Genomic DNA, 16,970 nt, shown 5'->3' on the forward strand with positions numbered 1-16,970 from the left:
GGATTGATAGTGAACCAAATTAAAGGATGATTGCGGGGGTGAGATGAGGTGAGGGGATGAGAAGAGGGCATGTGCAAAGCAGTAAGGGATTGGGGGGTGTTAGTCAGGGTGAGGAGGCCTGCTGAGTGACATGGCAGATGAAGCTGAGCTGGCAGCTCCTACACCACATCTGTTCAAGACTGTGCAGGCTGGAGAGTTTGCAGAAGCCACTTGGTGGTGCTGCTCTTGTTAAACCACTAACAAGCCTTGTACTGAGACTTGGTAGTGTGTGTGCCAGGGCGTATGCCCTGTGTGTGTTTGTACTGCATGCCAATGAGATTGCGCACATGACTGATGCGTGTATTGGGTGTTTATACAGTTGATGATTGACAGAGCAGTGTCTTATTTCTCACCATATTTGTCCCATCGCGTCACATCTGTCTTCACCGGAACCCTCTCGGCATCCATTCGTGGTTAATGCTACATTAGACATACAAGGATTTCTTTGTGTAGCTACTCTAGGGACACACACAGGGGTCAAGCCTGCTAACTTCCCTGGTGGAACACTATAGCGCCACTGAACCATGGTTATGAGCTACAGCTTGTCAGTACTATAGCACCACTGAACCATGGTTATGAGCTACAGCTTGTCAGTACTATAGCGCCACTGAACCATGGTTATGAGCTACAGCTTATCAGTACTATAGCACCACTTAACCATGGTTATGAGCTACAGCTTGTCAGTACTATAGCACCACTGAACCATGGTTATGAGCTACAGATTGTCAGTACTACAGCACCACTGAACCATGGTTATGAACTACAGCTTGTCAGTACTATAGCACCACTGAACCATGGTTATGAGCTTGTCAGTACTATAGCACCACTGAACCATGGTTATGAGCTACAGATTGTCAGTACTATAGCACCACTGAACCATGGTTATGAGCTACAGATTGTCAGTACTATAGCACCACTGAACCATGGTTATGAGCTTGTCAGTACTACAGCACCACTGAACCATGGTTATGAGCTTGTCAGTACTACAGCACCACTGAACCATGGTTATGAGCTACAGCTTGTCAGTACTACAGCACCACTGAACCATGGTTATGAGCTACAGATTGTCAGTACTACAGCACCACTGAACCATGGTTATGAACTACAGCTTGTCAGTACTATAGCACCACTGAACCATGGTTATGAGCTACAGATTGTCAGTACTACAGCACCACTGAACCATGGTTATGAGCTACAGCTTGTCAGTACTACAGCACCACTGAACCATGGTTATGAGCTTGTCAGTACTACAGCACCACTGAACCATGGTTATGAGCTACAGCTTGTCAGTACTATAGCACCACTGAACCATGGTTATGAGCTACAGCTTGTCAGTACTACAGCACCACTGAACCATGGTTATGAGCTACAGCTTGTCAGTACTATAGCACCACTGAACCATGGTTATGAGCTACAGCTTGTCAGTACTATAGCACCACTGAACCATGGTTATGAGCTACAGCTTGTCAGTACTATAGCACCACTGAACCATGGTTATGAGCTACAGCTTGTCAGTACTATAGCACCACTGAACCATGGTTATGAGCTACAGCTAGTCAGTACTACAGCACCACTGAACCATGGTTATGAGCTACAGCTTGTCAGTACTATAGCACCACTGAACCATGGTTATGAGCTACAGCTTGTCAGTACTATAGCACCACTGAACCATGGTTATGAGCTACAGATTGTCAGTACTATAGCACCACTGAACCATGGTTATGAGCTACAGCTTGTCAGTACTACAGCACCACTGAACCATGGTTATGAGCTACAGCTTGTCAGTACTATAGCACCACTGAACCATGGTTATGAGCTACAGATTGTCAGTACTATAGCACCACTGAACCATGGTTATGAGCTACAGATTGTCAGTACTATAGCACCACTGAACCATGGTTATGAGCTATAGCTTGTCAGTACTACAGCACCACTGAACCATGGTTATGAGCTACAGCTTGTCAGTACTACAGCACCACTGAACCATGGTTATGAGCTACAGATTGTCAGTACTATAGCACCACTGAACCATGGTTATGAGCTACAGATTGTCAGTACTATAGCACCACTGAACTATGGTTATGAGCTACAGATTGTCAGTACTATAGCACCACTGAACCATGGTTATGAGCTACAGATTGTCAGTACTACAGCACCACTGAACCATGGTTATGAGCTACAGCTTGTCAGTACTATAGCACCACTGAACCATGGTTATGAGCTACAGATTGTCAGTACTATAGCACCACTGAACCATGGTTATGAGCTACAGCTTGTCAGTACTACAGCACCACTGAACCATGGTTATGAGCTACAGCTTGTCAGTACTACAGCACCACTGAACCATGGTTATGAGCTACAGCTTGTCAGTACTATAGCACCACTGAACCATGGTTATGAGCTACAGCTTGTCAGTACTATAGCACCACTGAACCATGGTTATGAGCTACAGATTGTCAGTACTATAGCACCACTGAACCATGGTTATGAGCTTGTCAGTACTATAGCGCCACTGAACCATGGTTATGAGCTACAGCTTGTCAGCTGACAAGTCATCATGGTTTTAATAGATTTGGAAACAAATCTAAAAACACGGTGAGTTTTGAGAGGCATCAGTCGAAGTGGTGGTGTTAGTATAAATTAGGATTTTGGTGGAAACTTTCATATTGCACTGAAAGTAGCACTATGAGAACCCTTGCCCGCTAATGAGGAAGATTCATTGATTTGCTTTAAGCAGCATGATGTATAATTCATGCATCTTGAAATAAGGAGGTGTAATCAAGGCCCTACTTCATAAACTTCGGTCTTATCTAACTTTGCTGTTTGAAGTACAGGCACCTGAGTTGCCTAACCCGTTCACAGGGATTGGTTAACTCTTCAGGTTGCTAGGGTCTCCACCGACCTAGGTAGATCTGCTTTTAGTTTGAATGCACCGTATTGCTGGAACAAAATACGTTTCATCTGGATGTTCTTGTGCCGTTCTGGCAATGTAAAGTATCGATTGGGGACTTGTGGAGAAATGTAACCGGATAATGATCGTATAAGGAAATCAGTCAAAGGTGCGGTCATGGGAGTAAATAAGCCCAACCACTTGGGAGACCGGGCTTCTGGCCATCTCTCTGGGGGTGCCACAGGGTTCAATTCTTGGATCGACTCTCTTCTCTGTATACATCAATGATGTCGCTCTTGCTGCTGGTGAGTCTCTGATCCACCTCTACGCAGACGACACCATTCTGTATACTTCTGGCCCTTCTTTGGACACTGTGTTAACAACCCTCCAGATGAGCTTCAATGCCATACAACTCTCCTTCCGTGGCCTCCAATTGCTCTTAAATACAAGTAAAACTAAATGTATGCTCTTCAACCAATCGCTTCCTGCCCGCCCGTCCAACATCACTACACTGGACGGTTCTGACTTAGAATATGTGGACAACTACAAATACCGAGGTGTCTGGTTAGACTGTAAACTCTCCTTCCAGACTCACATCCAACATCTCCAATCCAAAGTTAAATCTAGAATTGGCTTCCTATTTCGCAACAAAGCATCCTTCACTCATGCTGCCAAACATACCCTCGTAAAACTGACCATCCTACCGATCCTCGACTTTAGCGATGTCATTTACAAAATAGCCTCCAATACCCTACTCGATAAATTGGATGCAGTCTATCACAGTGCCATCCGTTGTGTCACCAAAGCCCCTTATACTACCCACCACTGCGACCTGTACGCTCTTGTTGGCTGGCCCTCGCTTCATACTCGTCGCCAAACCCACTGGCCCCAGATCATCTACAAGACCCTGCTAGGTAAAGTCCCCCCTTATCTGAGCTCGCTGGTCACCATAGCAGCACCCACCTGGAGCACTCGCTCCAGCAGGTATATCTCTCTGCTCACCCCCAAAAACAATTCTTCCTTTGGCCGCCTCTCCTTCCAGTTCTCTGCTGCCAATGACTGGAACGAACTACAAAAATCTCTGAAACTGGAAACACTCCCTCACTAGCTTTAAGCACCAGTTGTCAGAGCAGCTCACAGATTACTGCACCTGTACATAGCCCAGCTATAATTTAGCCCAAACAACTACCTCTTTCCCAACTGTATTTATTCATTTATCTTGCTCCTTTGCACCCAATTACTTTTATTTCTACTTTGCACATTCTTCCACTGCAAATCTACCATTCCAGTGTTTTACTTGCTATATTGTATTTACTTTGCCACCATGGCCTTTTTTTTGCCTTTACCTCCCTTATCTCACCTCATTTTCTCACATTGTATATAGACTTATTTTTCTACTGTATTATTGACTGTATGTTTGTTTTACTCCATGTGTAACTCTGTTGATGTATGTTTCGAACTGCTTTGCATTATCTTGGCCAGGTCGCAATTGTAAATGAGAACTTGTTCTCAACTTGCCTACCTGGTTAAATAAAGCTGGGGAAAAAAATATTTTATTTATATATATATATATATATATATATATATATATATATATATATATACAGGGCACATTTGTAAAAGAGACCTATGTCACAATATGTCTTCCCTGTTCAAATAAAGGTTAAATAAATAAATAAAAATAATCAGATCTACAATGCATCCCATTGTAGTTTCAAAGAGTCCTCTACTAGGAGCAGGTACTGTATTTTGAACCAGCTCTATGATCATTAAACTTGGTGTTCTAAAGTTTTTGTTTACTTCGGTCTTTAAATATTTCAAGTTTATTCAATACAAATTTCATTTGACTCTCCATGATCACAGCACACTTTATGAAGAACAATGATATACTAATGTGGTTGTTTCTATCTCTCTGTGTATCAATTTCTCTCTTTCTCTCGGTCTTTGTGTGTCTGTGTCTTGCTCTCTCTCTGTGTGTGTGTGGGTGTGTGTCTCTCTGTATCAATCAGATCCATTTTGATGGCTGGCACGAGAAGTTTGACTTCTGGGTGGACTCTGACCTACCGGACCTTCACCCTGTGGGCTGGTGTGCCCGGACAGGTCACCCCCTGGAGCCCCCCCTCTGTGAGTTCACAACCCCTTTGTGTGTGTGCATGCGTGTGTGTGTGCGTGCATCAGTGCATGTATGAGCTTGTGTTTTTCTCTGTGTGTGAGTCCCTGTGTGTGTGTGAGTCCCTGTGTGTGTGTGTGTCTCTGTGTGTGTGTGTGTGTGTGTGTGTGTGTGTGTGTGTGTGTGTGTGTGTGTGTGTGTGTGTGTGTGTGTGTGTGTGTGTGTGTGTGTGTGTGTGTGTGTGTGTGTGTGTGTGTGTGTGTGTGTGTGTGTGTGTGTGTGTGCGCTCTTCACCAAACGTTCCACCTCCCAACACCCTCACCTACACACAAACCAGTAGACTCCATTCTTCTCAAGGACCATTCCATAGCCCATGTATTGACCCTGTCCCTTTCAGAGGTAAATCTCACTGACATTAGAGCACAGCTGATAGAATGGTGCAAAGTATTTTCTATGGCACAGGGATTTGTAGTGCGCTCTAAATCTTCATATACAGCCCCCAAAAAACGTTTTTTTTCCATTTCCAAGTAGTCCTTCGTTGTGATTGACAGGTTGCCACAGTGCATGAAATGTCTTGACCATGAAAATGTCTTGGATCTTCAAAGAATGCCATCTGTGTTTCTCTTTCAATGTTGGCCGTGATTGGTTTTCTTGACGTTTTACCGCTGACCAAATGTTTTTAGGGGTAGAATATAAAATGGCTGCAACGGAAAACAAGTTTAGAAATAAGAAACACAGGTCTAATCTTATTCGAAGTGGAGGGCTCATCTCCTTCAGAGACTAACAAATCACTTCACTTCCCCCTTTGGGTTAACACGTCTGGGACGACCAATGAAATGTGTCTGTGTGTGCATGAGTATGTCGGGGAGAAAGAAGTTGTTTAATCTTGGCAACAGCAATACAGGCCATAAACCTGACTTGAATACCATAGATCATATTTTGGTTTGTGGTAGAAGTTTGGTGGGTGATGTATTATGGCAAAAACACATTTTGGATGTCGCTCTAGAGGTCTTAATCTCTTCATTTTGGAAATCTACCACATAAGCAAAGCCTTAAGGGCTATTTGTCTACCCTGACACACAAAATATGTATTGGTCTACCCCAGTAAGTCCTTTTCCATTCATTGTATCTCAGTTTTAGTTACTCATCACGCATGGGTTACATGTACCACTGATACATGTACCACTGACTGCAGTTGCTGATACAAGTTAACCTACTACTTGCCTATTGGCTAAATCAAACAATGAAAATGTATTATGAAGCCAAGATCAATGATACATTTACATTTAAGTCATTTAGCAGACGCTCTTATCCAGAGCGACTTACAAATTGGTGCATTCACCTTATGACATCCAGTGGAACAGTCACTTACAATAGTGCATCTAAATCTTAAAGGGGGGGGGGGGAGAGGGAATACTTATCCTATCCTAGGTATTCCTTAAAGAGGTGGGGTTTCAGGTGTCTCCGGAAGGTGGTGATTGACTCCGCTGTCCTGGCGTCGTGAGGGAGTTTGTTCCACCATTGGGGGGGCCAGAGCAGCGAACAGTTTTGACTGGGCTGAGCGGGAGCTGTACTTCCTCAGTGGTAGGGAGGCGAGCAGGCCAGAGGTGGATGAACGCAGTGCCCTTGTTTGGGTGTAGGGCCTGATCAGAGCCTGGAGGTACTGAGGTGCCGTTCCCCTCACAGCTCCGTAGGCAAGCACCATGGTCTTGTAGCGGATGCTCCAATCCTCCATATCAACAGGCATATATCAAATCCATCCTATCTTGACAAGATCACAGAGACACACTGACTGGCACACAGACATTGTGGAGCCAAGAGATACACGCTTGACCTCTCCCCTCTCTCCGGCCCAAACAACTTAGTCTTGACATAGAACAGATACTGCAACCCCGCCACAGTATTATACAAAAATAACATTCTCATGAGAAGTAATTTACAAACATATTATGAATATAAAACATCTTACCTATGTTACCAACCAATTCTGATTATTTGCCAACAAAACAAATTGACAACAGACTTTCAGCATGCTTATAGAGAAGGGTGCTCAACATGTACTGCACTGACACAAATGACTGATGATTGGTTGAAGGAAATTGATAATAAGAAGATTGGGAGCTGTACTGTTAGATTTCAGTGCAGCCTTTTAAATTATTGACCATAACCTGTTGTTGATAAAACGTATGTGTTATGGCTTTTCAACTTCTGCCATATCGTGTATTCAGAGCTATCTATCTTTCTTTAATGGAAGCTTCTTTAATGTCAAAAATGTGAAGTGTGGTGTACCGCAAGATAGCGCTCTAGGCCCTCTTTTCTATTTTGACCAATGACAGGCAATTGACATTAAACAAAGCCTGTGTATCCATTTATGCTGATGATTCACCCATATACCTGTCAGCATCCACAGCTAATGATGTCACTGAAACCCTTAACAAAGAGTTCCAGTCAGTTTTGGAATGGGTGGCCAGTAATCAAACTGGTCCTGAACATCTCTAAAACTAAGGGCATTGTAATTTGGTGCAAATCATTCCCTAAGTCCTATAACTCAGCTGAATCTGGTAATGAATGGTGTGGCTGTTGAACAAGTTGAGGGGACTAAATTACTTGGCGTTACCTTAGATTGTGAACTGTCATGATCAAAACTTATAGATTCAGTGGTTGTAAAGCTGGGGGGAGGTCTGTCTGTAATCAAGAGATGTTCTGTTTTTATGACACCTCACACCTCTGTCCTGCAGGGTCTAGTTTTGTATTATCTTGATTATTGTCCAGCCATGTGGTCAAGTGCTGCAAAGAAAGACCTAGTGAGCTGCAGCTGGCCCAGAACAGTGCGGCACATCTAGCTCTTGATTGTAATCAGAGGGCTAATACAGATTCTTTGCCAGTCTCTCGTGGCTAAGAGTTGAGGAGAGACTGACTGCATCACTTCTTCTTCCATATCAGAAACATGAATGTGTTGAAAATTCCAACTTACGCACAGATCTGACATTTTCACACTTACCCAACCAGACATACCACCAGGGGTCTTTTCACAGTCCCCAAATGCAGAACAAATTCAAGAAAACGTACAGTATTATATAGAGCCATTATTGCATCAAACTCCCTTCCGTTTCATATTGCTCAAATGAACAGCAGACCTGGTTTCAAAAAACAGATAAAGCAACACCTCACGGCACAACGCCTCTCCCCTATTTGACCTATATAGTTTGTGTGTATTTATTGATATTTAGGCTATGTGTGCCGTTTTTTAAATGTACAGTATGTCGTTCTGTCCTTGAGCTGTTCTTGTTTATTAATGTTGTCATGTTTTGTGTTGACCCTAGAAAGAGTAGCTGCTGCTTTCACAACAGTTAATGCCCGACTAGCATCACCACCCTAGATGGTTCCGACCTTGAATATGTGGACATCTATAAGTACCTAGGTGTCTGGCTAGACTGTAAACTCTCCTTCCAGACTCATATCAAACATCTCCAATCGAAAATCAAATCAAGAGTCGGCTTTCTATTCCGCAAAAAGCCTCCTTCACTCACGCCGGCAAAATTGCCCTAGTAAAACTGACTATCCTACCGATCCTCGACTTCGGCGATGTCATCTACAAAATTGCTTCCAACACTCTACTCAGCAAACTGGATGCAGTTTATCACAGTGCCATCCGTTTTGTCACTAAAGCACCTTATACCACCCACCACTGCGACTTGTATGCTCTAGTCGGCTGGCCCTCGCTACATATTCGTCGCCAGACACACTGGCTCCAGGTCATCTACAAGTCCATGCTAGGTAAAGCTCCGCCTTATCTCAGTTCACTGGTCACGATGGCAACACCCATCCATAGCACGCGCTCCAGCAGGTGTATCTCACTGATCATCCCTAAAGCCAACACCTCATTTGGCCGCCTTTCGTTCCAGTACTCTGCTGCCTGTGACTGGAATGAATTGCAAAAATCGCTGAAGTTGGAGACTTTTATCTCCCTCACCAACTTCAAACATCTGCTATCTGAGCAGCTAACCGATCGCTGCAGCTGTACATAGTCTATTGGTAAATAGCCACCCATTTTCACCTACCTCATCCCCATACTGTTTTTATTTATTTACTTTTCTGCTCTTTTGCACACCAATATCTCTACCTGTACATGACCATCTGATCATTTATCACTCCAGTGTTAATCTGCAAAATTGTAATTATTCGCCTACCTCCTCATGCCTTTTGCACACAATGTATATAGACTCCCTTTTTTTCTACTGTGTTATTGACTTGTTAATTGTTTACTCCATGTGTAACTCTGTGTTGTCTGTTCACACTGCTATGCTTTATCTTGGCCAGGTCGCAGTTGCAAATGAGAACTTGTTCTCAACTAGCCTAGCTGGTTAAATAAAGGTGAAATAAAAAATAAAAAAATGTGGATCCTAAGAAAATACCAAACACCAAAAAAAAAGTGAGCATTATCCTCAAATGAAGTCAGGCTTGTGATTGTTGGTTTTGTTTTCGTCCCCATGCAGCACATGCAGGATCTTCTGACCTTAAGAGCTCCGTGACTCAGGGAGTGTGTCCCACCCCGGGCTGCAGGGGCGTGGGCCACATCAAAGGGGCCAAATACACAGGACACCACAGGTAAGACAACCGTTGATGACAACACTGTCTGACACTATGGCCCAGTCCAGTAACAACCCTAATCTCTAAAGCACTTCGTGGAGATCTGAAAGGATTGAAAGGGATGAGCAATGTGTTAATAGCTCCACCTTGCTCTCTGAAAGCAGGGTTCTACACAGACTTTTTACACTGGTGGCATTGGTGTTACCAACTTTTTCAGTTTGTGGCACCAGCACATGATTTGGTCCCCCAAAATATATATTTTTTAATAATTGATAATGTCTATGTCCCGTAATGTGCCTGCATTTCATAAAGAACCAGGCAAATAATAACTAGCAATCTTTTAAATGAGCAAGCCCTTGTGTTCTTACATTGCTTTAGATATAGTTACTGGAACAGCAAAGAAAATAGACTGTTAAAATAATCCCACAATGATATCACAGAGAACAAAGAAGCAGGGGGGACTGATTTCCCCCAGTTAAGGTTTTCACTCTCAATCACTTTTTTTAAATAGAAAAACAAACTAAATGTGATGTTTTAAGTCCACAACAAAGCTTATTTACAGTTGTAAATATGTACCATATATATTATTGTCCCATTCACTCCTCTTGACCTGCACTCGAGCTCGTACCTTAAGAATTTCACTGTACTCCGCAACTACATCTGTGACCCTGTGCATGTGACTAATAAATACTCTAAACTAAACCACGTCAGGGGACCATTTTTGGGGGGGCTGGGATAGATTTGAGAAATGTATTTTACCCTTGTAATTCCGGTGTGCACCGGACAGACAGTTGTTTGGTTAGCGGTGTTTCTGTAGCGCACATGTGATGGAGTTTTCCAAAAAACTGGAGTGACGCAAATAATCATGTTTCTGCCAGGTAGGTATAGGCCACTTTGTAGTTACCTTTCCATCTACCCTAAAATTGTTAGTCTATCATTAGCATCGTTAACGGCTACACAAAGTGATAGACATGCAGTTGAAGTTTACATTCACCTTAGCCAAGTACATTTAAACTCAGTTTTTCACTATTCCAGACTATTCCTGACATTTAATCCTAGTAACAATTCCCTGTCTTAAGTCAGTTAGGATCACCACTTTATTTTAAGAATGTGAAATGTCAGAATAATAGTCGAGTGTGATTGATTTATTTCAGCTTTTGGGTCAGAAGTTTACATACATACACTCAATTAGTATTTGGTAGAATTGCCTTTAAATTGTTTAACTTGGGTCAAATGTTTCAGGTAGCCTTCCACAAGCTTCCCACAATAAGGTGGGTGAATTTTGGCCCATTCCTCCTGACAGAGCTGGTTTGTTACCAAATTCCTGACTTATGTCTTGAGATTCTGCTTCAATATATCCACATAATTTTCCTTCCACATGATGCCATCTACTTTGTGAAGTGCATCAGTCCTTCCGGCAGCAAAGCACCCCCACAACATGATGCTGCCACCCCCACAACATGATGCTGCCACCCCAGTGCTTCACGGTTGCGATGGTTTTCTTCGGCTTGCAAGTCTACCCATTCTTCCTCCTATCATAATGGTCATTATGGCTAAACAGTGCTATTTTTGTTTCATCAGACCAGGGGACATTTCTCCAAAATGTACAATCTTTGTCCCCATGTGCAGTTGCAAACCGTAGTCTGTCTTTTATGGTGGTTTTGGAGCAGTGGGCTTCTTCCTTACTGAGCGGCCTTTCAGGGTATGTTTTACAGGACTCATTTTAATGTGGATATAGATACTGTTGTACCTGTTTTCCACCAGCATTATTCACAAGGTCATTTGCTGCTGTTCTGGGATTGATTTGCTCTTTTCGCACCAAATTACGCTCATCTCTAGGAGACAGAACGCGTCTCCTTCCTGAGCGATATGACGGTTGCGTGGTCCCACGGTATTTATACTTGCGTACTATTGTTTGTACAGGTGAACGTTGTACCTTCAGGAATTTGGAAATTGCTCCCAAGGATGAACCAGACTTGTGGAGGTCTACAATTCTTTTTCTGAGGTCTTGGCTGTTTTATTTTGATTTTCTATGATGTCAAGGAAAGAAGCACTGAGTTTGAAGGTAGGCCTTGAAATGCATCCACAGGTACACCTGCAATTGAGCACTTGATTTGCTTTCCGGGACCGCCGGGAAGGTGGGTTTGTACCTTCAGAATGGGAACAATTCACCTCCTTAGCGAGCAGGGCAGCTGAAACGGGTGCACCTACCACCAACAGCACGAGATGAATAAAAACATATAGAAACGTAAGGCTTTATAGTTGTTGTTTTTGATGAACCGGTTGATGACCACTGGCCTAGATTGAAAATATAATTATTACAATATTTTTCCACTGGCCTAAGCTGCCCACTGACGGGGATGATTGACTGGCCTGGAGAGTTTCTTTAAACCTCTCCTGTCTTGAGTCCAGTGGAATTCCCGGGCCGTATTAGTTTCCTTAAACCTCTCCTGTCTTGGGCCATATTTGCCTCTACAGAAAGTTGGTTTATTTTGGTTAATTACATTTTACTGCTTTTAAATAAATCATGATGGTAAAAATGTAAAATAAGGTTATTGTGAACCAAAAATGCAACTGTTTTGGTTGCAGTATCGAACCCCTGATAGGCTTGGAAGGACGTTCAGCATATTGCTTATACCTATCAAATCCTTTCTGGTATAGCTAAGGGTGGCTTGGGCCAGACCTACGCCCAGCTTGGCATTCCTGATAGAATGTCACCATTGTTTAGGGGCATCATTTATTTTTGCTCAATTTGCTGTTTGTTCCATTGATCCAGATTAGGAAGAGATAATACCTCAAATGAAGGTATTATCCACCAGCAGCTGGGGTTGGCAAGGTGAGACTTGGACGCTGTTGTCATTGGGTAATAGATAAGCTGCCGGTTGGTTGGCTCCATACAACAACAGTGAGGTTGTAGGAGGCTGAAGCCTGGGGAAGCCAACCCTGTAGCCTACCCTCCTCACTGTCTCTCTCGCTGTCCATCCCTCATTGAGCATCTGTCTGAGGATTCCTCTCCACCCTGTAGCCTACCCTTCTCTCTTGTGTCTCTCTCTCTGAGCATCTTTCTCTCTCGTTCTCTTTTGATCTAATTCCCTTTTCTTTCTTTCTCTCTCACTCTTTATTTATATTTATCTCTTGCGCTCTCTCTCTCTCTCTCTCCCCCCTGAGCATCTGTCTGAGGATTTAACTCGCCCTCTGCTATTTCTGTACCACACCTTTTCCAAGGATGTAATCAACGCTGAATGTAATGAGAGACCATGCATTTTCTTCTCTCCCCGGCCCTCTCCACTTGTGGGATCCTCCTGAAAGACCAATGATTACAATGGCTCCTGACCGACTCCTGATCCACTGTACCATTCTATGTATAAGCCCTGCTGCTGCAGAAAAAAATATTTTTTAGAAAACCCGTCTCGAACCCAACCTCATTACCAACTCATTTGCATTCTATATGCATGCATTAAAATGAAGTAGAAATGTAATCGCCTCTTTTGTTATGACTTAAATATGTTTCTCTCTGAAAGGTTGAGGTTTTCTTCTCCGAGTAGTTCTCCTGATTATCTTTGATTAAAAAAAAAAGTAAACAAGACTCACTCCCATAGAAGTGTATTCCGTCATTTCTGCAGTTGTAACGGTTTTCTTCCGTCGAAGGAGAGGAGGCCCAAAATGCAGCGTAGTTGTGTTCAACATGTTTATTAAAAGACGATAACGTGAACAACTACACAAATACGAAATAACAAACGTGGCAAAACCCGAAACAGTCTTATCTGGTGCAGAGAACACAAAGACAGGAAACAACCACCCACAAACCCCAACACAGTCCTATCTGGTGCAGAGAACACAGACAGGAAACAACCACCCACAATCCCCAACACAGTCCTATCTGGTGCAGAGAACACAAAGACATGAAACAACCACCCACAAACCCCAACACAAAACAAGCTACCTAAATATGGTTCCCAATCAAAGCCAATGACTAACACCTGCCTCTGATTGAGAACCATATCAGGCCATACATAGAATTGGACAAACTAGACACACAACATAGAATGCTCCCCCAGCTCACGTCCTGACCAACATACCCCCGCACGGCAGTACACTCCAGCAGCCTTAAACCTTCCCCCCCTGTTTTCTCCCCAATTTCGTGGTATCCAATTGTTTAGTAGCTACTATCTTGTCTCATCGCTACAACTCCCGTACGCGCTCGACGAAGGTTGAAAGTCATGCGTCCTCCGATACACAACCGCACTGCTTCTTAACACAGCGTGCATCCAACCCGGAAGCCAGCCGCACCAATGTGTTGGAGGAAACACCGTGCACCTGGCAACCTTGGTTAGCGCGCACTGCGCCCAGCCCGCCACAGGAGTCGCTGGTGCGTGATGAGACAGGGTTATCCCTACCGGCCAACCCCTCCCTAACCCGGACGACGCTAGGCCAATTGTACGTCGCCCCACGGACCTCCCGGTCGCGGCCGGTTACGACAGAGCCTGGGCGCGAACCCAGAGTCTCTGGTGGCACAGTACAGCACCCTTAACCACTGCGCCACTCGGGAGGCCCAGCCTTAATCATTTTGATGAAAAGTGTTATTTTTATTTCCCGAGCCGTTATTGGTGAAGAGGTATGTTATCTTGGTGTGAAGTTTGGTATTTCCTTGGAGATTACCTGATGAGGTAGCCGGAGTTCATGTACTGTCTGAAGAGGTAATGTTATCTTGGTGTGAAGTTTGGTATTTCCTTGGAGATTACCTGATGAGGTAGCCGGAGTTCATGTACTGTTTGAGCGAGCAGTTATGCAATCTCATCACCCCACGTGAATATTTATAAAATGGTGCATTTACCTGGAAGAAAAAAAATATTATAATAAAACTTGTGGGACCTTTGACCTTTTTATACATTATATTGGTTATTTAACATTTTGACCTTAAATGGTCAGTTTATGACCCCGCACATCACCTAGTCATGTCGATTTCCATCGAGATCACCTTGAGATAACGTGATTGGAAAGGGCCCGCTTTAGCTCTTTCCTGAATTTCAGAACAATCCAGCACGACCCTTTCCTCAAATTGATCTTATCTCTACTCTTATCTGCATTGGAGGAAAGGACACAGAGTATGGTGACAGACCCATCTCCTTCTTCTCAATGCTCACTTCTGCTGCTGCAGTCTATTTCTGAGCTCCTCCTGCTTCAGTTGCTAGTGGTTCTGCTGTCCCATCATGCATCATTCCATTTGAATGAACACAAGCATTGTGGATTTCCACAGCGGGAGTCAACATAAATTGTCTCGTCCCGGGCTTAAAGTCTCCAGTCTGCAGAAGGCTCAGTTCCAATACCCTTATCAAAGATTTACATAACTGTGTTTCTCCTTGGTCCGCGCTACGGTTTAGTTGGTCCCAAGGCGGAAGAGGGGGATAGTTGTGTGTGCGTGTGAAGTTATGGCAGCAGATACCGGTGTGTGTGTGAGAGGAGAAACGCATTGTATTAGCATCTCAGCAGGAAACGCATAATAACATGATTAATTACAATATCTGTAAGTACGTAAATAACAAATACCGATTTGGCCGTTTTGTATCATTCTCGGTCCAACATTTTCTAGATTTAACCCAGTATCCTTCCAACAGGGTGCTTTCGCTCTCTCGCTCTCGCTCTCTCTCTCGTTCTCTCTTTCGCTCTCTCTCTTGCTCTCTCACTCTTTCTCTCGCTCTCTCGCTCGTAAAAGTCTTCTTATCTACTCCTGTTTCCAGTAGAATTTCGTCAAATTCATGTCCAGACTTGAGATGCGTAAAGGGAGCATATGGATTGTAGTGGAGCGTGAAGACTGATGGTGTTAGAGAAACTCCTCTTCATCGTCTGACCTCTCACTCCTATGCCCTGAAACTAGCTGTATGTACCAGACTATTCCTCTACCATTTTATATAGGCGGTACAGCCGCCCACTTAGCTCTGTTGGCCCCCTAAGCTGACAGAGTTTGGCCACTTGGTAGACAGTTGTCATGTCAAAGCACGCCTGGATATGTTGCTTTGGGGATGTCCTGCCTTGAAAATGATAATGCGGAAAACAAACGAGAGCAGTTGGCCCTCACCCCAGTGACTTGCTTCAGTTGCTTGCTGTGACACTTTTGGGGACCCCTCTTCCACTCGTTACTGTCTTTTGTCGGTCATGGTTGGCCAACTTTTCAGCCATCAGAATGTGAGTTTCCAGCTGTATCTATAGATCTATACTCTCCCACTGTTCGCCAAGGCCTTAAATGGAAACTTCAAGGTTTTTGGCAATGAGGCCCCTTTGTCTACTTCCCCAGAGATGAACCCATGGATGTCACTTGTATGTCTCTGCCTGCAGTTTGAAGGAGGTTGTTAACTAGCGTTAGCGCAATTGCTAACTATTGCTAGCAGATACCATAGACTTTCAGTCATTGCACTAACGCTAGTTAGCATTGGCTCATACTGGACGCAGAGACATAAAAATGCCCAAATCCCGAAGTATCCCTTTAAAAGATAAGTACAGCTTCAACTTGAAAGAAGTGGAGTCTGCTAATTCTGCAGATGGGGATGCAGGTCCCCTCGGATCTGTGTGGAAAGGTAAGAGATGCTACACATCTCTGTTTATAAGGGCAGTATATTTGAGGTATTACTCAGTCTTTCATCACCAATGTTCTTTTAGTCAGTCATGGGGTGTGCGTGCGTGTGTGTATATATATGTGTGTGTGTGTGTGTGTGTGTTACGAGAACAGCGTTACCTTCCCAGCCAGCCAGATGGAGTTCCATCCCCAGATGTGAATGTGTTAAGTCCCCAAAATAAAGAGTTTTTCAGTTCTCTCCTGTCAATGACACAGCATCAAACTAATTAGTATCAGAACCCTCAGAGGTATTAGACAAATATCAATGGAAAAACATTGAAGAGCTTTGTGCTCTCTCTCTCTCTCTCTGTATTTTTATTTTTTAATTGTACCTTTATTTAACTAGGCAAGTCAGTTAAGAACAAATTCTTATTTTCAATGACGGCCTAGGAACAGTGGGTTAACTGCCTGTTCAGGGGCAGAACGACAGATTTTCACCTTGTCAGCTCGGGCGTTTGAACTTGCAACCTTCCGGTTACTAGTCCAACACTAACCACTAGGCTACCCTGTCGCCCCTATCTCTGTCTCCCTCTCTTTATCTATCTTTCACTCCATTTCATACTTCATTTGCTGCATTCTCTCATTTCTTCATCACATTTTTTGGCCTCTTCATTGTGGTTTGTAATATATTTTTCATGTTTATTTCAAGGTTTGTCTTCTTGCTGTTTTGTGGAACGTTGTGGCCGCTTGAGTCACGGTCTAAAGTGGAAATTCACTGAACTAAAATAAGT

General features: G+C 43.6%; 1 protein-coding gene across 5 annotated transcripts in view; it reads left to right on the forward strand.

The window, feature by feature from the left end:
* LOC123991379 (lethal(3)malignant brain tumor-like protein 4) overlaps positions 1-16,970 on the forward strand; it is a 123,975-nt gene that overhangs the window by 45,682 nt on the left and 61,323 nt on the right. For all 5 annotated transcript variants that reach the window (XM_046292918.1, XM_046292919.1, XM_046292915.1 and 2 more), the window contains exons 13-14: positions 4,939-5,053; positions 9,536-9,647. In XM_046292918.1, the coding sequence (XP_046148874.1) occupies positions 4,939-5,053; positions 9,536-9,647 (227 nt within the window). The remainder of the gene's footprint in view (positions 1-4,938; positions 5,054-9,535; positions 9,648-16,970) is intronic.

This window comes from Oncorhynchus gorbuscha, linkage group LG12 (assembly GCF_021184085.1).
Source record: "Oncorhynchus gorbuscha isolate QuinsamMale2020 ecotype Even-year linkage group LG12, OgorEven_v1.0, whole genome shotgun sequence".
Classification (NCBI taxonomy): Eukaryota; Metazoa; Chordata; class Actinopteri; order Salmoniformes; family Salmonidae; genus Oncorhynchus; species Oncorhynchus gorbuscha.